General features: G+C 46.8%; 2 protein-coding genes and 1 long non-coding RNA gene across 5 annotated transcripts; 2 read left to right on the top strand and 1 right to left on the bottom strand.

Moving 5' to 3' along the window:
- The first annotated feature begins 5,567 nt into the window (after positions 1 to 5,567).
- LOC119267508 (peptide-N4-(N-acetyl-beta-glucosaminyl)asparagine amidase A-like) lies at positions 5,568 to 7,644 on the top strand. Its single transcript, XM_037548897.1, has one exon. The coding sequence runs from the start codon at positions 5,608 to 5,610 to the stop codon at positions 7,429 to 7,431; it is 1,824 nt and encodes a 607-aa protein (XP_037404794.1). The 5' UTR covers positions 5,568 to 5,607; the 3' UTR covers positions 7,432 to 7,644.
- Positions 7,645 to 13,086: 5,442 nt separating this feature from the next.
- On the top strand, positions 13,087 to 24,254 carry LOC119267510 (F-box protein At3g07870-like). The gene is made up of 4 exons (XM_037548899.1): positions 13,087 to 13,295; positions 13,624 to 14,796; positions 20,207 to 20,348; positions 23,979 to 24,254. Exons 2-3 carry the CDS (start codon positions 13,645 to 13,647, stop codon positions 20,333 to 20,335), a joined length of 1,281 nt encoding a protein of 426 aa, XP_037404796.1. The 5' UTR covers positions 13,087 to 13,295; positions 13,624 to 13,644; the 3' UTR covers positions 20,336 to 20,348; positions 23,979 to 24,254.
- Positions 16,336 to 19,896, bottom strand: LOC119267511. Of its 3 annotated transcripts, none has more exons than XR_005132469.1 (4): positions 19,752 to 19,896; positions 19,202 to 19,680; positions 17,689 to 17,823; positions 16,336 to 16,849 (listed from the first exon to the last, which is right to left on the bottom strand). It is a non-coding gene; the product is annotated as an uncharacterized LOC119267511 (long non-coding RNA). The 3 variants fall into 3 exon arrangements; XR_005132468.1 differs by adding an exon at positions 18,081 to 18,149 and having other exon boundaries at positions 19,202 to 19,857; XR_005132467.1 differs by having other exon boundaries at positions 19,202 to 19,838.
- Positions 24,255 to 24,285: the final 31 nt, after the last annotated feature.

The following is a 24,285-nucleotide window of genomic DNA, read 5'->3' as shown; positions in this document are numbered from 1 at the left end:
TTGCTTTTATTTTACTTTGCATCTCTATCATAAAAATACCAAAAATATTATCTTATCATATCTATCAGATCTCACTCTCGTAAGTGACTTTGAAAGGATTGACAACCACTTATCGCGTTGGTTGCGAGGAGTTATTTGTTTTGTGCAGGTACGAGGGACTCGCGCGTAGCCTCCTACTGGATTGATACCTTGTTTCTCAAAAACTAAGGGAAATACTTACGCTACTTTGCTGCATCATCCTTTCCTCTTCAAGGAAATCCAATGCAGTGCTCAATAGGTAGCAGCAGCGCGCGCCGGGTTGGACTGGAACGCCTGCTCTTGTATAAGGGAGGCTAGGTCTGCTCGCCGGCCGCGTTCGCAACGTGCAGGTGTGCAATGGAGGATGGGCCCAGACCCCTACATCATAGGATTTAGACCGGCGTGCTGACCTCTCTGTTGTGCCTAGGTGGGGCTGCGACATGTTGATCTTCTAAGGCCGGGCATGACCCAAGAAAGTGTGTCCGGCCAAATGGGATCAAGCATGTTGGAAAATGTGGTGCACCCCTGCAGGGAAGCTTATCTATTCGAATAGCTGTGTCCCTCGGTAAAAGGACGACCCGGAGTTGTACCTTGACCTTATGATAACTAGAACCGGATATTTAATAAAATACACCCTTCCAAGTGCCAGACACAACCCGGTGATCGCTCTCTCACAGGGCGACGAGGGGAAGATCGCCAGGTAGGATTATGCTATGCGATGATACTTGGTGAACTTACCATCTACTCTCTTCTACATGCTGCAAGATGGAGACTGCCAGAAGCGTAGTCTTCGACAGGACTAGCTATCCCCCTCTTATTCTGGCATTTTGTAGTTCAGTCCACATATACTATCCTTTTCCATTTGATACCAATGCATATGTAGTGTATATCCTTGCTTGCGAGTACTTTGGATGAGTACTCACGGTTGCTTTGCTCCCTCTTTCCCCATTTTCCTTTCTTCTCGGATGTCGCAACCAGATGGTGGAGTCCAGGAGCCAGAGGATCCCGAGGATGTTTCTACGTGGAGTTCGGCTTCGAGGAGTAGTTCAGGAGGATCCCAGGCAGGAGGCCTGCGCCTCTTTCGATATGTATCCCAGTTTGTGCTAGCCTTCTTAAGGCAAACTTGTTTAACTTATGTCTATACTCAGATATTATTGCTTCCGCGGACTCTTGTGTTTTTGAGCTTATGTATTCGAGCCCTCGAGGCCCCTGGCTTATAATATAAAGCTTGTATTATTTTAATTTGTGTCTAGAGTTGTGTTGTGATATCTTTCCGTTAGTCCTTGATCTTGGTCGTACACATTTGTGTGCATGATTAGTGTACGGTCAAATCGGGGGTGTCACAGTTCCGGAGGCTTGTTGTCCCTTCTCGTCGTGCATGCCGGAAGGAGGGATGGAGAAGACTTGCGTGATGACGCAATGATCTGGAATGGTGTGAAACCATATGTTGTAGCGGCGGCTAGGGTAGACATTTGCCTGACTATATAATGCGGGTTGGGATAGGTCACGGAGAAAACCCCACGTCCAAGTAACAGCCCCACAATCCAAAAGAATCGGAAATGGATGAGTAATTAACATGTCCATTAAATATTAATTAATGACTTATTAATTATTCCTGAGCAGCAAAAATATAAACAACGTGCATAGCTTTGTCCTCGGCTCATTCCCGCAACCCGCGGCACGTTCTTATGCTCATACAAATGGTAGAAGAGCTCACCTTATAAAGGCTTGCAAGTCTCACTCAACTTTCGGGGTGGGACTAAACTTTAGTCCCAGTCACAAGCTATGCATGAATGGGTCAAGAGATTTCAGAATTTTAATTGATCTTTGGGACAGAGGCCTACTAGTAAATTCCAACAATAAATACTCAATGCGGGAGTTGGCTGCGAGAGAATGACCTCCTCGCACCGACCCGGACATGTACAATTATGCTATCTTAGGCGTGCCATCCGGACATGTACAATTATACTATCTTAGGTGTGCCACGTAGGATAATTGTTGAGGTGGAGCCGTGGAGGAGAGAGGATCCATAAGAAAAGGTTTGTCTTCTCTTATTTTAAAGATGATTCTTAACCTAATATGTGTTACCATGATTTTAGGAACAACTAGTTATCTTAGATAAGACTAGGAGATAACCCATTGTATATTTTATTGTCATCTCCAAATTACATGCAAAATTTAAGATAAGGCTATCATATCAACCATTGTACATGCCCTAACTCGCCAACGATGGCACACCAAGGTGGCCGGCAAAACAAACCCAGAAAGAAACGACCCCCCATCGACCCGGAACAACACAGGAAAAGTGCCCGTGATCGCCCAACTCGGCACCCTAAGCAGCCCAGCGAGCAACCACGCCGCAGAGTCGCCCAACCCAATGAACACCGGGTACGCGCAGGCTACCCGGCACGATCGAACCCAACACAGCCTAGCGGCCAACCATGCCGCCGACCCGCCCACCCGAGTGAACGTTGGGCCCAGCTAGTGTGTCACGGACGGGCGCGACACAAGTTGTTGCACCATGGTGGCCCCGGCAGCGCCCGCAGCCCATCTGTCATAGACCACCGAGGTGTGTTGCCTTGATAGATACGGAGGGCGCGGGCGTCACGTGAGCTGACGCAAGCAGGTAGACCGCACACACCGACTATAGCTGACTATAGCGACCGAACCAACCGTCTGGGACTAAGACGCCGACACGCGGGTCTGGCTAAGGCGCAACGAAGATCGCCCAATGATGGTGGCCCCGAGCGGGCAGACTATCCACCCGTCATGGACCTTCCAGCTGGGTCGTCTAGGTCCATGCCGTCTGGGCAAAATTGGACGGCGCGGAGCTGCTTCGAGAGGCTCCCGCCGCAAGCCACACGGAAACGGACGGCTAAGAGGCGCAGTTCGCCCTCGATGAGCCCCAGGAGGCGGGTACTCCAGCTTCTTTTATAGAAGTATATATAGTTCAAAAAGTAATTAATCTCTTATCTCTTACTCCCTCCGGCCAATAATATAAGACGTTATCACATCATCAATATACTAATGTCTTACATTATGAGACGGAGCGATTACCTTGTTTAAAAAAAAATCTCTTATCTTTTACTCAGGGGCTGCACTAGAAAAAACTGATCCAAAAGTCCACAATACATAGGTATAAAAATACGAGGTACTATTTGTTATTTATTTATACAAGCCAACAATTGATCAATTGCTGCACAGTTTTGTACTTTTGTTTACAATGAACATCAAGAAGCAAATTGCTAGCTCCCCCACTGCTCTCACTGTCGAAAACAGGTAATTAGTCTGTGATTTCATCCCCGATTAACGAGTAAAGTCCTATCCTAAAGTCGTCCTCGTCCTCGTCGAGGTAGGTGATGTATTCCTCAATCTCCGCGACCATATGCTTGGGCCAAGCGTGCGGATGTTGTTTGGCGACCCTGGCAAAGCGCTTCTGCCATTCCTTGTCCTCGTCGTAGGTGTGGAGCCTCCCCGCCCGCCGGTACTCCTCCACCACCTCCTCCTCCTCCATGGCAATGTACCGCTTGCACTCCGCAAACTACGCCCAGAAAAACGTCAGCTGCGCCGCCGTGTACTGTTTTGGAGGCCTGGCCTCTCCCTCGTGCTGCTCTTTTGCGTCGCCGGCGGCCGTCATGGCGGCAGGGCCGCTTGCTCCACCTTTCTCCATGCCTTCAGATCTTCTTCCCTACCTTACCTACGTGTTGGGCGTGTACTGCGAAGGATTAGTTTGCTTTTTATTCCTCCCCGGCTGGCCGCGTGCGCGCGACGGTGGACTTTATCTTCGGTGGGTACGTTGATGGCACGGCTCGGCTGCATTTTATAGATGGTTTTAGGCCGCCCCTCGATGGATGTGTAACGAACCGGATCGGATTCTGATATTTGATTTGGATCGTTCTTCGTCGCTGATTTGGATTCAGAGATCGGTTTCAAATAGTATTTTTGAACATAGTTTCAACTTTGTCATTTTTATCTAGAATACTACAGAGGCCATTTTTCGTGGAACTTCATACGCGAGTAAAAAGGTAGACCATATATATATATTAAAAAAATCAATAGTATTTTCTTTTCACATTTTCTGTTTATGATAGATGTGTGTGGAATCATGTTCCATAATCCACGTCTGCCTGGCTATAAAAATAACGCCCGCTAGGCATCATCCGGCTACTAAACCATCTGGTAATAGCCGTTGACTGCAATGACGCTCGACGGTTGGATTGTCGACATGTGTCAGGAGAAAAAAAAGTGTACGCTATTGCAACCCTGTGCGTTGCTGCAATCGTCCAGAGGTGGAAGCAAAATCCCCACCCCCTCTGCACCCGCCCGAAGCCAGGGCGAGGACGAGCTCCCCGGCAACACTGCCTCCGCGTCCATCGCCTCAACCATCACCGTCGTTCGATACAATTCCGCCGCCGATTGCAGGAAGTCAACCCCTTCCCGTGCCATGGCAAGTCACCACATAGTGCGCTCTATGCTACCGGCCGCCATGGGTCGAAGCTCTGGTGCTCCATCTAGCAACAGGCAGGCAAAATCGGCCCCGATACTCGCCAGCGAGTGGATTCTATGGTTTGGAGCTGCAGGGGAGCTCCCCAATCCACTTGTCTTGTGTGCCGAGGGCTCCCGGGCTAGATCCTCGCATGCTTGGGTAAGTTGCAAACAAACCCTAGCTTCATAAAAGCATGTAGCAATTGAGTGTGTTGTGTTCCTGATTTTATGTCCCTCTGCTCACTGTCCTCAGATATGTAGTATGAATTGCAGCAGTAAAATCACCTTTTTGTCCTCTTTTTCATTGTCCCTCTGGTAACTGAAAACCGGTATGAATTGCTCGTTTCAATTCCGGCAAAAAATCAGAAAAGAAGTCCCCAAAATATGTGTATATGTTGATTATGCTGTATGTGTGGTGAAATATAAAGCATTGATCGTGTGGTTATGCTGTATGTGTGTTGACTGTGTTGCATGTTAATCGCAGTGATCATGTCGGACAAGTTTCTGCACTAGAAAAGCGAGACAAAACATGTTGCATATTCTAGGAAAGCTAAAATTCTACTACAAAAAACATGATCAAAATATGATCATCTTTTTTTTGAAACTATGATCATCTTTTTTGGGGGGGGGGGATAGTATGATCATCTTTATTACATTTAGCGCTGTGATCATTAAGAAAATCGCTTGTGGATTTCGGTAAAATAATACTTGCAATAGTAATATTTTACACCTGCAATTACTTGCAAAAATTGCCGCAAATCCGGATCCGGACGCAGTAGGCTCATCATCACCAGCACGTGCACACACACAGCGGAGCATCCAGAATCCAGACCCAGATGAAGTACTAGGTTCACGTTTCCACGCTGGACACGCGCACGCAACACATAATTATTGTAACTTACGCGACTCATCAAACATAAAAATCCACACCAAACCCCTTGGCGGGCCCGCCTCGTACCCAAATCGCCTAGATTACGGCGTAACAACGACAACAACCTCTTCTATTATACGCGACCTTTCACCTCGATTAAACCCCCAGGTTTACTTGTCCGGCTCCACTCCCACCGCCCCCGCATCTCGTGCTCCCCGCTCTCCAGCCCAGCCATGGCGTCGCCGGCCGCGGCCGCCTCCGGCCACCGCCGCCGCCTCCTCCTCCTCCTCATCGCGCTTCTCCTCCTCCCGTTCGCCGCGGCCGCCGCGCCGCACAGGCACCGCGTCCCGTCCCGCCACCTCGCCTCGCTCAACGCGTCGGCGCCGCCGACCACCTTCTTCGAGGTGGACCGCCCGATCCGCCCGCCGCTCGGCAGCGCCGGGCCCTGCTCCGCGCTGCTCCTCTCCCACTCCTTCGGCGAGACCTACGGCAGGCCCCCGGTCACCGCCGCCTACGCGCCGCCCGAGTGCCTCGCCGCCGCGCGCGCCCGGGGCGCCTCGCTCGCGCTCGCCGTGCTCGAGTGGGCCGCCGACTGCCGCGGCCGCCAGTTCGACCGCATCTTCGGCGTCTGGCTCTCCGGCGCCGAGCTCCTCCGCAGCTGCACCGCCGAGCCGCGCGCCACCGGCATCGTCTGGTCCGTCTCCCGCGACGTCACCAGGTACGCGGCCCTTCTCAATGAGCCCGGCGAGGTCGCGGTGTACCTTGGCAACCTCGTCGACAAGACCTACACGGGCGTCTACCACGTCAACCTCACGCTCCACCTCTACTTCCACCCTGCGCCGCCGCCGCTCACGCAGCACGCCGATCTGATCGTGCCCATCTCGAGAAGCTTGCCTCTGAACGACGGGCAGTGGTTCGCCGTCCAGAACGCCACCGACGTGCAGTCCAAGAGCCTCTCCATTCCGTCGAACACCTACCGGGCGGTCCTTGAGGTATCCGTTTCCTTCCACTCCAGCGATGAGTTCTGGTACACGAACCCTCCCAATGAGTACATTCAGGCCAACAATTTGTCCAGCGTTTCTGGCAATGGTGCGTTTCGGGAGGTTATTGTTAAAGTAGATGACCATATCGTCGGTGCTGTTTGGCCGTTCACTGTCATCTACACCGGCGGCATCAACCCACTTCTCTGGCGGCCAATCACCGGCATTGGCTCATTCAATCTGCCTACCTATGACATTGATATCACGCCATTCTTGGGCAAGCTCCTGGACGGCAAGGAGCATAATTTTGGGTTTGCTGTCACCAATGCATTGGATGTGTGGTACATCGATGCCAATTTACATCTGTGGCTGGATCACAAGAGCAAGAAAACAGTCGGGAGCTTGATCAGCTATGATGCACCGGCACTGGCACTGAATTTGGACTATGGGTTCAGTGGGCTGGATGGTAAGTTCGTCACGGGCGCAAGCCGGCATGTCTCCGCAACCGGGTCGGTGAAATCATCATACGGGGAGGTGACCACAACTTTCTACCAGAGATTTAGCTATGTTAACAGCAATGTATATAGGAGCAATGGCACTGTGCAAGTGGTGAACCAAACGATTGATGCAAAGTCTGGTGTTTTTGTCAAGGATACTTCTGCTGTTCTTCTCTCAGAGGAGGTTCACAAGGTGTTTCCGCTGTATGTCTACACTGGAACATCAGACCAGGTGGGTGATGAGTACTCATTGATTTCGCTTGTCAAATTGGGCATCAACGAGAAGAGTGTTTCGGGTGGGAAGCTAGGGTTCTCGTACCGCTCTTTGCGGAATGCACAGTCAGCACGCGGCACAATGAAGGTGAAGAAGAATTTGGTGGTTAGTGGTTTGGGGCAGACACATCAGGTGTACAAATATATGGGTACTGATGGATGCTACTTCAGGGATGTGAGCAGCAAGAATTACACTATAATTTCTGACAACTCTGGTGATTCTTGCTCAAAGGGATCGCCGTCTAGTGGTGTCAAATTTTCCTCCAATAAAAATCAACCAGCTAGGAAAAGGTTGCTGAAACTTTAACTGGGAAGGTGTGCAACTGAATTATCTATCGTTCAGTTTACTTTGTCTCTCCACTCGAGATTGTTAGGTTAGATTATCGTTCATGTACTAGGTAAGAAATTTGTTTGAAATTATCTCTGCAAGCATCCCACTTTGTAAGTCTTCTAGTACAAGACAACTTTCTCTTCTGGAATGTATATAAATCAATAAAAGTGGCGCTTGGGTTTCAAAATATTCCAACTACTCCCTCTGTTCCGAAATACATACAAGTCTTTTAGAGATTCCAATATAGACTACATACGGGGCAAAAATGAATGAATCTACACTCTGAAATATGACTATACATCCATATGTAGTTCGCATTGAAATAGATGCAATCAAATATTTCTGAACTTATCAACCGGAGAAGTATAAAGAGACTGGTTTCCTTTTTCCCTGCTCGTACCATGAGCATTCAGCATCCCAGTCAAGATTTGCAATAGGGTTGATGGCACAGGAATGAGATTTTTCCTTTTTCGGATGAGCTAAAGACAATATTGCCAACTCGGTCTTTTGGGTTCTCTACTTCTCTGTCTAAATAATGTAGCTTGCTGTTGAAAAAAAATGCGCAATTTAAATGGCCAGTTTTTTTGCTTTTGACAGAAAATTGTTCCACAAAAACAGGACAGAATCCGAAAATTTTTATGAAGAAAAATTGAACCCATAAATTTGTATTGTTGAGGTTTCTAAATAATCACTTGCACTCCACAGATATGCACTTGTGCTTAAAATTGATTTGTTTTCTCAGCACTTCTCTAACCACCTAGCATCGTAGTTGGCTATAATAGAGCATGATTGGTTTGATGCCAAAAATTGCCATGTCAAAATTTGGCAAATGTTAAATATTAGCTAGTGATTGGTTGGTTATCGTTTTCCATTTTGGCCAAGCTCACAAAAGTTGCCAAGATAAGTTTCTGAATCTTGGTAACTTTTGATTTTAATTACCAAATGTTGCCTTGTCAAATGTTGCATTAAATCAACACTACTAGAAAAAGGCCTACTAATGGCGCATCAGTTTTGCCTACTAATGGCGCACTACTATTATTCTTTACTAATGGCGCCACTAGTATTTTTTACTAATGGCGCACCACTGGTGCCCATTAGTATACCAGATACTAATGGCGCACCAGTAGTAATATTTTTTTTCAATTTTTTTTTTAAAAAATAATTTTTTTATTTTTTTCTTAATCTTGGGTCACTATGGCTTAATCTCGAGTCAATATGCTTAATCTCAGGTCAAATCACACTCTATGGTCAAACTTTCCGAAAGGTCACCCATAAATTGAACCCATAAATTTGTATTGTCGAGGTGTCTAAATAATCACTTGCACTCCACAGATATGCACTCGTGCTTAAAATTGATTTGTTTTCTCAGCACTTCTCTAACCACCTAGCATCGTAGCTATAATAGAGCATGATTGGTTTGATGCCAAAAATTGCCATGTCAAAATTTGGCAAATGTTAAATATTAGCTAGTGATTGATTGGTTACCGTTTTCCATTTTGGCCAAGCTCACAAAAGTTGCCAAGATAAGTTTTTGAATCTTGGTAACTTTTGATTTTAATTACCAATTGTTGCCTTGTCAAATGTTGCATTAAATCAACATTATTAGGAAAAGGCCTACTAATGACGCATCAGTTTTGCCTACTAATGGCGCACTACTATTATTCTTTACTAATGGCGCCACTAGTATTTTTTACTAATGATGCCACTAGTATTTTTTACTAATGGCGCATCACTGGTGCGCCATTAGTATACCAGATACTAATGGCACACCAGTAGTGCGCCATTAGTAATATTTTTTTTCATTTTTTTTAAAATGATTTTTTTTTCTTAATCTCGGGTCACTATAGCTTAATCTCAAGTCAATATGCTTAATCTCAAGTCAAATCACACTTTGTGGTCAAACTTTCCGAAATGTCACCCATCCTCACACTACTTCAGCCCAAGCACGCTTAACTTCATAGTTCTATCCAACCCCAACACCACCTCACTTCACAGACACTTGTTGATATATCTATCATATCAATCCTATTAAACCTTGCTGATGTCTAGGACTTTGTTCATATTCATGAGTATGATGAAATTTTGAAAAAATATTTCAAACTTCCCGGTCATATTACGTATCATATTTTGAAAAATAATTCAATTTTTTTTAAACCAAGTTTTTTTCTGTTACTAGTGGCGCACCTAGCATACGGTGCGCCACTAGTAAGTTTGAAATTTTTTGAATTTTTTTTGCCTCCGGATCTTAAAAGCCCCGTAACTTTTTTTCTGTTAGGATTTTGGGGATTTTGAAAATGTTTAACGGGATCCCCCTGTTAAATTCGGATGTAACTTTTCGAGTAGATGATTTTTCATATAAAAAACTTTTTAATCCGAGTTCATATGCAAAAGTTATGCCCATTTTACAAATTTCAGAGAGATTTTGCAAATAAAGTCAAAATTCATATTTGTAAATTTTCCCAACAACTAGACCACATATCACATAGGAAACTTACTTTCTTTTATTTTTTTACATTTCCATCATTTTCTTTTATCTTTTAAAAAACTGAAAAGGCGGTCCACAGGGAGGAGGGGGTGCATTCGGTATGTTTTGGGCCAAGTTAGTAATGGCGCACCGTGGGTGTGGTGCGCCATACTAGTTTTGAAAAAACAATAAAACAAATTCTGAATTTTTTTAAAAAAACTTAGTAATGATGCACCAGTTGACAGTGCGCCATTACTAGTTTTTTAACTAGTAATGGCACACTGTCCACTGATGCGCCATTACTAGTTTTGAAAAAATAAATAAAAAAATTTGAAAAAAAATTGAAAATAATTTACTAGTGGCGCACCGTGGATGTGGTGCGCCATTAGTATTTGGACACTAATGACGCACCAACACATGGTGCGCCATTAGTACACCACATGTTCTGGTGTGCCATTAATGTCATTTCCATCTATAGCCCTTTTCCTAGTAGTGCAATTAGCCTCATACTCCTCCGTTCCAAAATACATGAAGTATCCGGTTTGCCCTAAGTTAAACTTTTTTAAGTTTGACTAAGTCTATAGAAAAACATGCCAATGCCTACACCATCAAATTATTATGACTGTATTCTTCATATAATATACTCCCTCCGTTTTAAAATAAGTGTCTCAACTTTGTACTTGAGACATTTATTTTGAGATGGAGGGAGTACTTTCATGCTATGTATAATCTGGTTGTAGATATTAGCATATTTTTCTGTATACTCGGTCAAACTTAAAGGATTTTGAGTTAGGACAAGCTAAAAACTTCATGAAACGAAGGGAGTACTCCAGTATGCATGTTCCATCGTAATGGCAACTCCTCAGACAAAATGGGCAACAAAGACCCCTAGAAAAAAATATGTATTCATTTTCGAGAGCAACCTCAGTCTGGTATGATGTTGAGATTATGAATTGGAAAGGAATGGATTATGGGCTTGTGCTGATTCTATAATCACATGTTCAGCCAAATACAGTATGTTGGTGTGGAGGATTTGGCAGATGTTTAATGATTTGATACATGGGAAAGAGAGTACGCCAGCGCTCGCTAATGTTGAGTACTTGGACAGTTATTACAAGTCGATCAAATTGGCTGGGAGGTACTCAACTGATGAAATTATAGAAGGCAAGATGCTTACCCTAGAGGCTTCACCCAAGGCGAGAGTTGACCGACCTCCCAAAATTCCATGGCCGGCGCCTGCAGCTGGGACGGTGGCCCTTTCTATTGATGGATCACTCCAAAAGGACGACGGCTCTGTGGCTGTTGGTATGGTTCTAAGAAACTGTGATGGAGCAATCCTTTTTGCAGCCTATCGTTTTATCTTCCACTGCAATGATTCGCTAGAGGCGGAACTACACGTGTTAATGCAAGGCATGGCACTAGCTATACAACATTCGGACCTCCCGGTGGTTGTGCAGTCGGATTCCTCTAAAGCTTTATCAAGCTTGTCCAATAATGCACTTTGTAGATCAGCTTATGGCCACCTTGTGTTGGAGATCAAGGACTTGTTAGGTACCAGGGAGTTTTTTCCTCTGAAGATTAACCGTTCTCAGAATAGAGTTACCGATCGACTGGCCCATTATAGCCGCACGGAACGAACTACTGCTGTGTGGTTGGGCTCAGTACCATCGTGTATTGAGGATTTGTGGCCTCAAGATTGTAACTCTATAATCTTGCAATAAAACTCCCTTTACCTTCCAAAAAAAATATAACTAGATAGTGAACGAAGACAACAGTTTTTCTCTCTCTGAGGACGCACAAGACGACATATAGACCATGAGAACTGAAAAACGAGGCCTCGTTTTTCTTTTGTGAAAAAGTTGGAGGCCCATGTTGAAAACTTTTTTTTGAGACAAACCCACGAAGCTTTATTAAGACGTCGCAACGTTTACAGGGACGAAAGAAAGATTTCTGGGGTGCCCTAACCAAACATGGCGGCCCACCCCTAACTTCAGAGCGTGCTTCACGAGATTGTGAGCCTCGAAATTCGAGCTCCTAAACTCATTGACAAAGTTACAAATAGTAAAAGACCTACTAGACTCTATTATTTCATATATTATCGCACCATAGCTTGCCAAACTCTGTTGCTTGATGTCGTCCACCACCACCTTGCAATCAGAAGCCACATGTATTTTTTGTTCATGAAGATCTTGAGCTAGAGCCAGAGCCTCTCGAACTGCCATCGCCTCCAGTGTCGTGGGATCACCAATTCCGCTGAAACCGATCGCCGAGGCCCCCAAAAAGAGACCATTCTGATCCCGGCATACTGTAGCTACAACACCCCTTACCTGATTACCTCTTTTCACCACATCAACATTAATCTTTGCTAGACTCGCCGGAGGGCGAAGCAACTGTGTTGGCCTAGAAGTAGGTTGGGCAGTTGCCGTCCTTCCCGATGTTTCAACACTCTTGAGATCATTCAGGTACGAGACAATGAACTGGTGAGTAGACATTGGGCTAGTGAATATATCTTCGTAGATCGCCTTTCTCCTTGCTCGCCACACGGCCCAAAGTGATATGATTAGCTTCACAAAACCTGCGTGATCAAGAACCTCGTGCATAGCGAAAAGCTAGTTCTCCGCGTTAACATCGCTGTTCATGCTCATCTGTTCCATCACATGCTCATCTAATAAAGCCCAAATGCACCTCGACATGGTGCAATCCAACAATGCGTGCCTCCATGAGTCCGGGGCTCCACACAACGCACATAAAGGAGACTGAGACATATTACGGTGGTGTAGAACATCCGCCGTAGGCACTGAATGCTGGACTAAACGCCATGCAAAAAATTTCTGTTTCGATGGAACCTTAGTATGCCACAATGAGGTCCATGCTTTCACTTGAGAAGTCATATCCGAAGCCCCGGCATTTTCATCTATCCAATTCTCTCTCTGGTATTTGGTGTTCAGCACCATTTGATATGCGGACTTAACTGAGAAGACGCCCGGTCGTTCAGCACTCCAAGCCCAAAAATTTTCTATATTGCGTGTGCACAAAGCAAATCTAATAATACAGAGCTTCCTCGCAAAAAGCAAATCTAATGCAGAGCCCAAGGATGCAAACCAAACCAAAGGCCCAGTTAGGTCGGCCCAAATTAAGTAACACAGTCTACTCGGCCGGCGAAGGCGGTGGGCACTCTCCCCTCTCTGCTCGCCAGTCGCCGCCTCCGGCCTCGTCGCCGCCCACCAGCTCCGGCCGCACGCCTGCACCCCTCACCAGCGTCGCCTACCGCGTTAGTCGACTCGGTGAAGCCAGTTCCGTTCGCCACCTCCGATCTCGTCGCCGTCCATCCGTTCCGGCCGCACGCCTGCGCACCTCACCAGCCTTCGCCTCCGTGGTAACGACCCCTCCCTCCCCGCCCGGCCATACCTTATCTACGCTCAAGCCCCATCTCTGAGACGTCACCAAGCGGATGATTCGCTGGCTTGGATCTAGTCTAGGTTTTAATTAGCTTCGGGAACCCTAGAAGTTTGCAACGACACATACTAATTTCGTAGGGCAATACGTTTCCGAGACACGAGATTGGTGAATAGTACAGCACAATGAAAATCGAAAGGAAATACCCACTTGATGCGTACCTGTTGTTTCTATTGTGCATATTTGGGTATTCTTGGTCGCCTGATTACTGAGAAAATGATAAGCGTACTCCCCTGCTGTTGTTGCAGACAGAGTCTGACGCCTCAGTGATGCCGCCAAAGGTGACCATTGCCGCCTCCAACGATGCCGTGCTGCCTGAAGACATGCTGCACCACATCCTCGTGCGCCTCCCGGCGAAGACGCTATGCCTCTTCCGAGCAGTCTGCCCATCCTGGAGGTCCCTCCTCTCGGATCCGCTCTTCGTTGCAGCGCACAAGTCCCATCACCCCGAGCCACTAATCGTCACATGTAACTGTGAGATGTTTGAAAGAGGCACCATTAACATTATGGACTTGTCTGGCCATGTTGTTAAGCGGATAGCCACCACCATGAAGAATGCCAGGATGGTGCGCACACGCCGGCTGGACCTTATTTGTGTCACCGGACATAAGGGCCGCCATGTGATCAACCCTGTCACGGGCGATACTTTTGCATTGCCCAGTTGCCGCGCAAAGGAGCATGCACATGTGCAACATTTCTTTCCAGAATCATTTGACTTGGGACAGGTTGTCACCACGGGAGAATACAAGGCCCTACGCTGTGTTAGCATCGATAATTCTGATCATGAGTCCAGCCCGATGCTCTGTGAGGTCATCACCCTTGATGATGGTCGCAATGCAAGATGGAGGGGCAAACAGGGCCCTCCGCCCCCTGTCACAAGTAACCGTAACAGAAGTATTGTTGTCAAAGGAGTCGTTTATTTCTTGTTGGATTTTCTATACAAACGTTTTACGTTTTCTGGGGTCCGTGTCAAACCGGGTAGCATGGCTTTGTTCAACCTTGAGACAGAGGAGTGGATGGGGATTGTCCAAGGACCAAAGCCAGTGCGCAGCTTTGTTAAGGACAGCAATGGCAGGTGCGGTTACTTTAGTCTATACTTGGAGCTATCACCGGTAAATTTGGATGGGTTCTTAGTTATGGCACACAATCCTGAAGGTTGCTCTTTGGACTTGTGGTTTTTGATGGATAGTGAGAAATGTCTCTGGAATAAAAGCTACAGCTTAGATTTCCAACCTGAAAATCTCTTTGCTCAACCCTTGGAAATTCTAAATGACGGGAAGATAGTTCTCTCTGCACCAGGATCACTAAGACTATATAATCCGGTTACCAAGACTTACATTGATTTTGGGATGAGAAATTCCACATCTGTTGGTACTTACACTGGAAGTCTGTTGTCTTCAGAGAGCACCTTCACTTCTGAGGTCAGTGTTATCCTCGTATGCTTTCAATTATTTATTTATGTATGTTGTCCTGTCCTAAGTATCATTTGCTTTTATTCTTGTGTCGTAGAGATAATTTTCTAGGTGATGTAAGGAACATTTAGGGATTATAAAGAACTAGTACAAATGCCCGTGCGATGCACCGGGCGAAAAAATGCGTGCAATCTGCTTTATGCACCATTATTTATATTCAATTGTAATAAACATCAATAATAAGGTTATACTACCCTAAAAAAAGGTTACACTGATTATTGCTTTTTGTAGCATGAGGTTTGGACATGAAAGCAACTTTGCAATTTTGCATTCTTCGTCTGATGGAAGAGTAGTTTTGGATGGAATAGTTTCCCATCAGTTTTATTTTTTACTTTTCAGGAAACTACAAATATTTCCTTATTTTCAATAAAATTCACAAAAATTGGGACACGTTTAAGGAAAGCTAACGTTTATACAAAAATTGGAAAAAATTGAACAGATGTCTTTTGTTTGAAAAAGAAATTTTGATTATTTTAAGTTTTGTACATTTTAAAATGAAAATATTTTTAAGAACAAACGAAACTTTTTTGGGAATTTTTAACCATTTTAAAAGTGTAAACATATGTAAAACTCTGAACATTTTTGACCATTTTACTATGTTGAATTTTTCTACAGATAGTTGGTTGTTTTCTTGGGAAGAGTTTATCCTTTTTTCTTAAAAAAATATTGCTAGTAAACATACAGTGCGTTGTAACGGGAAAAGAAAATAGCACACGCATTTAACCCAATAACGACACCGTATTGGCGTGGACGAGCGCAAATCCCCACTCTATTTGATCAACCTCTGGCTCGACATCGCCTGAGCAACCATGTTGTGCGTCAACGTGTTTGCCATGCGAGCTCTACCCCAACCTTTTCTTCTAGCCTCCCGTGTCGCTCCTCCATGCCGCGTTGGTGTCAGCACGTATGCCTACTCGGTAAAGTCCCCTTGTCATCTTCGGTTGTTGCTTCGTGTGGATTGTTGTCTCATCAAACTTGATATTGTCTGCTCAATCCTGGTCTGATATTTGATTCACGAGACATTTTTTTAGACAGGTATTTGATATTATCTGATATTTTGATTCACAAGACATAAACCAGTAGTGATTACCAAAAATACTTGCTACTATGTAAAGGTACACTTGACTACTCATGTATGTGTGTGATAAGCACCGGATAGCACTTAGTGCTGAATATCAATTATGCAATACAGTGAGAGTATCCATCTTCGTCGTAAACATACTGGCAATGAGATCATTTTAAGCACTGAAGGAATATATATGTTATAATGACACAAAGATATAACAGTATATGGAATACACCCTTGCATACATCTTCTCCTTCAGCTACAAAGGATACCACCTTGGATCTGTCATCGTTATTGGACTGAATGAGGAAACAGTTAAGCATACAGGAATTATCTAGAAGAATTAATGGAGCGACATGTAGGATCACATACTACTAAACTTGGTCAGTGTCATCTACACTCGGTCATTCAGTCTCCCCTCATTAGATTTTCTAAAAGAGAGCCTCCTCTCTGAATTCTATTAACACAAACCAATTGTTCATCTACATCATAAAGAAAACTAAGAAGGGAAGAAGAAACAGAAATAGGAACATTCAGGTAACCCCAGAGGGCACCCAAAACCCATAGATATCTAGGATCTGGAGTTTGCCCTTTCAGCGGCTGCGCAACAGAGACAAAATATTTCATTGCTACTCCCTCCGTTCCAAAATAGATGACTCAACTTTGTAACTTTGTACTAAAGTTAATACAAAGTAGACTCATCTATTTTGGAACGAAGGGAGTAGATGAGAGTGAACATACTCGCAAAAGCAGTCACCAACAAGCAGGAACAGTCCACAAATGGCAAGAGTGGCTTTAAAAGTTTGATTTCTCTGTGCACTTTAATTGCTTTTAAGCTGCCAGTCAAACGACTTCAGGTCGCCATCTTTGAGATGCTCAGAAGACTTGATTTTTGTCACTTGCTCGAAGAGCTTTACTCCCCAAATCAGCGCTAATCTGCAAAATTGACCATGAGTTTAACCAAATAACAAACCACATGAATCAGAACAAAAGTATCAGACACCGCTTTTATTCTCAAAACAGGCCTCATTCATAAATCTCCAAATCTTCCATAATACAGCAGCCAACCCCACTGCGATACAAAAAATTGTCATGGTGTTTTCAATCTAAGCCCTCAGAACCTAAAGAAGTCATGATCAGTATCAGGTACAATTTTCAGATTAAAAGTGAACTGCAAAATGGTTCAGATCAACTAAGTATCCCATCTCCGCCATGTAACTAACATGCTTTATTCCTGTTCCACATTTGCAAAGTATCTCCCCAAAGGGTCCTTGTAAATCGCTCTGATTCCCATATGATTTTAGTTTTAATGTAGCTGATTTGAACATTAACAAAATAGTCACCGAAATAAGTTTGACATATTGAACAGAAATATAGTTTGTGGATAATATGCTTGGGACGGATTCGATAAGAGAACAACAATCAAATAATATGACTTGTACCACTCGCACTTAAAACTGACTAATAGAAAGGAAACCAGGAATAATTTTCCGACAATGTGATCATCAGCGATTCAACATCAAACACAGCTAACCCTACAGTTTGCGCTCAGTATGATCAGGACGAATTCGACATGACAACCACAATTGAACATGACGACTTGCAGGATTCACACATAAACTACATAACGGATAGGAAGCCAACTTAATAAACTGATATACAGTTCTCTAGCCACATTATCAGGATGAGCTGAATGAGAAGTTGAGAACAACCACAATTGATCACATTTCAGTTGCAACCTTGAAGCTTAAACTGCTCAACAGAAACAAAACAACCTGATATTAGTAGCTCAGAAGAAGCCAACAGCAGCAGACTAACGATGATGGATTTGTCCATTTTGCATCGCATCACCATTGAGAGCCACATCAGAGATCAGTGAGTCCTTGCTAGCGATAACAATCTGCCACGATCTGAAAAATTACCAAGCACAAAACTCATAACCAACCGACTGATCCTTTTGTCCACGGAAATGTACACAACATAAGTGCTTGTAATCCAGCATAAGGATGAATTTTGTCATAAATTTTGAGGTTTTTGCCTTGAGGAGCCAGACCGATTTATTGGTAGATGGCCGATAAATCATTTATCAATAAATGCACCAAACCAATTAACACACACATATGAAATTCTTCTTGAATGGAATTTTAATGACAACATATGCTCTTACATTGCATTGCTTACTGTAGTGAACTGTCTGGCTCTGATCAACCTGATTGCTTGCATGCTATTTATATTTCTGTAAAATGTCACAAGAATAAACACGAGAGGAAAAAAAATCGCATGTCGGAACAATTGAGCTAACTTGAACCCGGCTAAGCCATTGTTGTATGGCCTCAATCTGCACTGGCTTACTCTTCTTCGCAATTATACGTGACTGATGTTCTATTTTGTTCCTTGTCAGTAGTTCTACCTGATACAACATCTAGAGATAGAACACATATATTTTTTGCTGCTTAAGCGTGAAAACCCACTATCAAAGAAACATGGTATGTGCTCCTGCTATTGCTATTTGCAACAACCACATTAGCTAGCCGGCTGGAATAACTAAATTGAACTAACTTTTATGGTCAAATAGCTGATCTACTTTGCAGGACAGTAGTCTAATTTAGCAGTCAGAAACTCCCAGGTTTTCAAAGCTTAGAGAAGGACAAGTTAGTGACCTCATCTTAGACCAAAATGTGTAGCTAAATCCTCCATAATAACTTGCTTGAAACCAGTTCACAGTGCATTAGGGAAATGATGTCAAGGATCTAGAGAAGTACACTCATGGATGGAATCTACATAATAAATTTTATCTTGACACGACGCAAGGTATGAAGATAATTTGTCGATTCATTAAATGAATTTCAGGATAGGTTACATGCCAGTGGAGAGTTTGAGAACCGAGGACAAACTCGACAACATCGGATAGGTAAGTTGATGTGATTTCCATCCTCTCTAGGTTCTTCACTGGGCAATGCACAAATTATGGCGGCATCGCAATCTACTTTAAACCACCATCGGAACACCTCATCCTACGCTGCATCAACTATCGGTTAGGTTGCAGTCATGACCACCACAGAGCCATGTTGGCCTTTTTTTTTATGGTGCTGCATCAACTATCATAATGCGATGAAGACGATCTGCCCCTACCCCTCTGTTGCATCAACTATCATAAATAGATTAATCTGCTGCCAACAATAGATGTTGGATTCCTGTGTGGCCAGAACTTGAAAGCAGATGACATTGAAGATTTCCAAGGTCAGAGAAGAATATGAACATAGCTGGAGAAGATTGATTGCATCATACCCTGTTTTTTTAGATCAATTCCGGCCTGCCCAGCCTTGATCTTGCAAGCAACCGCCCTCTCCATCCCCGTCCGCGAGCCCGCCGACGCCACCCTCCAATCCCCTTAGTCGAGCCCACTCTTCTCGAGCACAGCACACCATCCCATCCTCTGCCTCCCACGAGGTCACCGACGCGTAGATCGGCCCGCTCGAGCTTCGGGAGCCGTGAACGGCGAAGAAGCCGCAGGTGAGGAGGAGATGGGATTGGGAGGCATAAGGCGCCCGGCGGCGCGCACTGAGGCGGGACGGGGCAGGAGGCGGCCAGCGGCGCGCGGGGCGTGGTGGGGAGGTGGGTGGGGCGCCAGATCGGGTAGAGGAGGTGGAGGGCGCGCGAATCCGGGGAGGGAGGCGCCGGATCTGGCCGGTGGAGGTCCCGTGGCGGCGTTCGAACCTCCAAGGTGAGCTCGAGGACTGGGCATCCATGGCGCTGGCGCTGAGCTCCTGGGGAGAAGGAGAGATGAGGAGATTAGAGAGAGAGAGGAAAGAGAGAAGGCAGGGGACGGTGGCGTAACCTGGATGGTCGCTGGTGGCGGCGTCGGTCGCCCGACGACGCGTGAGGAAGGCTGGGGAGAAGGCGCACGGGAGAAGGAGCTCGGGGTTGGGAGCTCTGCGGGCGCTGGTGGTGGCGGCCTACGGGTGGCGGCACTCGGGCCTGGGCGGGCCGGATCAGGGCTGGAAACGTTTTCTCACTTTAAGGACCGCGGGTTGAATATCGAAAACCACAGGGACCTTTCTACAAAATTGGCGACGACGTACGACCAGAAGCAATCGCTGGTTTATTAGTAGGTAAAGATTGTAGGTGCATTTTTAGGAAAAGTAATTGTTGCAGTGTCATTGGTCTGATGCACAACATTAGCATATGAATTTCTCTATATCTGTGGTCATGTTTTCAATCAATTTCTCCTATCAAGTTGTGCAGTTTTGGGCAACTGCAGATTATGATCCCTTTATTTTTGGGGATAATTAGGCTCCGTTCGGCAGCTCTCCAGCTTCCAGCTTCCGCGAGGAGCTGCGTGCGTTCGGAAGGCTGTGGCTGCTTCTCTTCATGCTGCATGGGCTGGCGCTGGTGGCTGGTTTGTACAGCAGCTCGGGATAAATGAATCGAACCGGTACGCAACTAGACTTCGCTCAACTCCACGATTTGGGCTTCGCGAAGCTGGACTTTGCTCGCTCCACCGATTTGCATTACATGGGGCTCCGCTCCGAGAAGCTTGCTTCGCGGAGCCGAGGCGTTCGGCCTAGCTCCTCATGCGGAGCCGGTGGAGCGCGGAGCTGGAGAGCTTCCGAACAGGGTCTTAGTTCCATGCCCCTAGTTGTGTCTCACTCGGCAGTTTTGCGCCTAGTTTTCGAAAACCCTCGGTTTTGCCCAAGCCTGTTTGCTCCTGTTATGGTTTTGCCCTTTCGTCACGTTTCCGTCCAGTTAGTGCTGTTTGACCTTGTGTTAACCGTCTATGGACTTTTCGCTCGACCATTTTGCCCCTGCTTCCTCACTCTCTCACCAGACACTGCCAGGTTGGACCCATCACTGAGAAAGTAATCCCAATTTCTTTTTCTTTCTCTCCCATCGGTCAAACCCTAGTCCCAGATCCCCCCTCTCTCAAATCCTATCCCACTATCCCTTTCCCCACCCTCGGTGCTCCACCGCCATGGTTTCGAGCCAGGCCACAACACAACAAGCCACACCGACGTCCCCATGGGTGGCCACGCCGGCGCCCGCATGCGGGCCGATGTAGCTGATCCCATCGGTGGGAGGCCAACCTAGGCGGCGGCAGCGAAGCCACGGGTCCCTTCGGTGGTGGAGCCATGGATCCCGTCGGTGGCCAACCCAGGCGGCGATGGCGGCGGTGCCATGGATCCCATCGGTGGGCAACCTAGGCGGAGGCAGCGCCATGAATTCCATCGGTGGCCAGCGGGGAGAGGCCAGTGGCGGTGGCCAACATAGGCGGCGGCGGCGCCATGAATCCCACTGGTGGTCAGCGAGGGGAAGGCCAGCGGAGGCTGCAATGGCAGTGGCTGGTGGCCAACCTTGGTGCCCGTCGGTGGGACAAGGCCGTGATGGCCACCGTCGCAGGAGGCGTGTGGATCTGACTCCAATGGCGCCGGCGAGCTCATCCTCCTCTTGTCCGACGAGGAGGACTTGGTGAGCTTCGGCTCCGACTCTGTTGGCTCTGACGAGCTCATCCTCCTACGGACTGCGGCCTCTAATCTTTGACCCCATGTAATTAGCTAGGATTTAACTAGTGATTGTGAACTATTGCTTAGTTTGTTGTATGTGGGACCGATGATTCTTGTGTTAATTACTGTTGTTTTAATTGATCAATGTTGTGTTAATTATTGTACAAAAATGTTATGCAAAATTTATGTGGTGTTTACAACATGGCAATGTTATTTAGTTATTTGGTTTGGTTCATCGTTGGTCCCACATGGTAGTGAGATGAGAGAGATGTTTTTCTCAGTTATGGGTCCCATTTGGCAGTGTGTTGCCAGAGAGTGCAGAAGAAGGGGTAAAAAGGTCCAAGGAAATGTCCACAGGCAGTCAACACACAGTCAAATGATACTAACTGGATGGAATCGTGATGAAGGGCAAAAGCATAAGAGAAGCGAAATGGCTTGGGCAAAACCACTGGTTTTTGGAAACTAGGGGTAAACCTGCCGAGTGTGACCCAACTAGGGGCATAAAACCAATTATCCCTTCTTTTTTATGATGGAAATTATTGTGAAGCTTTAATTTGGATTGCTGAAGCTATCTTAGGTTTTATTCAAAGGTCCACCAGTGAGAGATCACATGTAAGAATTGTTCGTCTAGAGTTTGTGTGAAAGCACTCTCAACACAAAAGAAAAAAAAATGAGGAAACTGAGGGTCTGATTCGCATTGGTCGCTACAAACATATTTATAGCGCCGGTGTTCAGACTTGTCCGGTTTACTTTTGTGGCTGCTTGTCCTATTTAGATTTTGCTGGTTAATTATGTTATAGATTGACAGGTTACCCACATTTTATGTTCATCTAGTTTGTGTACTTTTTTCTTCTCTGAATAGTTTGTCTACTTTTATTCTTAGTGACACATACATATACATATTTTGTCCAATGAATTTAAATAAACTGCCAGCAATTAGATTGGTACATTGTCTACTCTACTATTTTATGCCGAGTCACGACAGAAATCCCCTCCCGTGCCGCTCCCGCGCGGCGACCGGGAGGGCAAACCCCAGCGCCGCCAAGCGAGCTCTCCCTTCCCCTGCCCTCTCCTCGCCGCCGCCGGGCTGCGCCGCCGGGCAAAGCCCGGTCGGCGTCGGCGGCGGGGGGGCATCTCCTCCCCAAGTGCGGTGTCGGCAGGCGCGGGCGTCTGCATTGAGCGGTGGCGGCACGCTGGCGGCGGGGCGTGACGGCGCGATGGTGGGCGGCGCGGCCTGCTGCTCCCGCTGGCGCCTGGCCGAGGCGTGGAGGCTGCGCGCGGCCGCCGGGCTGGCTCGGTCTGGCTCGGCCAGATCTGGCCACCTGGGCTGCGCGGGCACCGCCGGGGCTGCCGTCGGCGGGTGGTCCGGTGCTGTTACGCTGGGGCGGCGGCCCCAGGCTGAGGCGGATTCGCTCTCTTCTCCCCGGAGCGGAGGCGCGTTGTGGTGGCTGGTCGGGAGTTGCGGCGGATGTGCGGCGGCGTCCCGGCGGAGGCGCTGATGTCCCTGGCCGTGAGGGCGGCGGGGATGTGGCGGGTGGAGGCGGGCGCTGGTCTCCCTCGACCAGGGGCTGCGGTGGACGCGCCTACTAGGCGGCGTGGTGGTCTGCAGATGGTGGCGCGGCGGCATTCGGTTCCCTTCTCCAGGGTGATGGCCCAAGGTGGCAGCTTTGCCTCCCACTTCCAGTTTGCTGAGCTCCGGGGATGATGGGCGTGGCCAAGGAGAAATCCGGCGCGGCTACGACTGCGGGCAACGGCGACGCTCGTGGGTGCCGTCTCCTCCCTGGAGGCGTTGTCATGGCCATGCCCATCCGCTCTATTGACACCGGAGGAAACTCTAGGCTCGGTTCACCGGGCCAGGCAGCGGCGGCGTATCGGCGCCGTCCCCTTCTTGGAGGCGCTGCCTAGGTGCTTGGGGTGTCGTCCGGGGACGCGGCTGGTGGGTTGCCTCGCTCGCCTCGGCGGTGTGGCTTGGGGTGCAGGGCTGTCATGTGCGGGATGTTGTTGTGGACATGAGCATCCGGGGCGCTATGTACTCCATCATCGACGCCTCATCGGCGACGTCTTCTTCGAGTCAGACTAGCTCCCGCTGTCTACTGGCCAATCTTCTAGGCACCATCGGTGGAGAGTGCGTTGATCTAGTTTGGTTAGGTGATTTGTCGTGCTATGAGGTGTTTGATACCGGGGGACGCGGCCTGTGTGCTCTGTGTCCGTACTTTTCGCCATTGTTTGGCTTGAGTTTGGGCAAGGGTGTTAGTTGCCGATGTTGTCATGGTGGTTGTGGGTGTTAACCTCTCGGGGTGGCACATTGCCGAAAGGCGTTGTATCAGCCGTCTTGGCTCTTCTTCTATGAATATATGATACGCATGCTTGTGCGTATTCGAGAAAAACTATTTTATGCCACATGTAGATTGGTAAGGACCTTTTAAGAATGTATGATGCTGATGTTGTGATTTTCATAAGATGCGGAATTTTTCCAAAGCTGTAGTTGTGTGGTAGGTTAACTCACTGGCAGTATATGTATTTGGTTTTGAGTGAAGATCTGATGCATGCCTTTGTTCTTGCAGGCTGAACGTTGCACTGCCTGTGGCTGCTATTTCACCCTCGAAGCCGGCCAACATGATGTAACCTGTCAAGATTGTATGTATGAAGCCGTGTTTGCACGGCGTTGAACTTCTCGGGCATCTTTTCTCTATGGCCCGCATTAGGCTTTCACCAATTACCAATGCCAGTATAGACAATTTCAAGTATGATCCAACAAATTTAGTCCTCAAATGCCAGCCTAGTTGGGTTTTAGAGAACACTGTTGCTAGTCTGTTTTTTTCTTTTCTTGATGAAGCTTATTTTGGAATATATATTTAAATTTATATTGTT

The sequence above is a fragment of the Triticum dicoccoides genome, chromosome 3A (assembly GCF_002162155.2).
Source record: "Triticum dicoccoides isolate Atlit2015 ecotype Zavitan chromosome 3A, WEW_v2.0, whole genome shotgun sequence".
NCBI classification, from domain to species: Eukaryota; Viridiplantae; Streptophyta; class Magnoliopsida; order Poales; family Poaceae; genus Triticum; species Triticum dicoccoides.
Note: the sequence above shows the minus strand (reverse complement) of the source record. Positions and strands in the feature narration are given on the sequence as shown.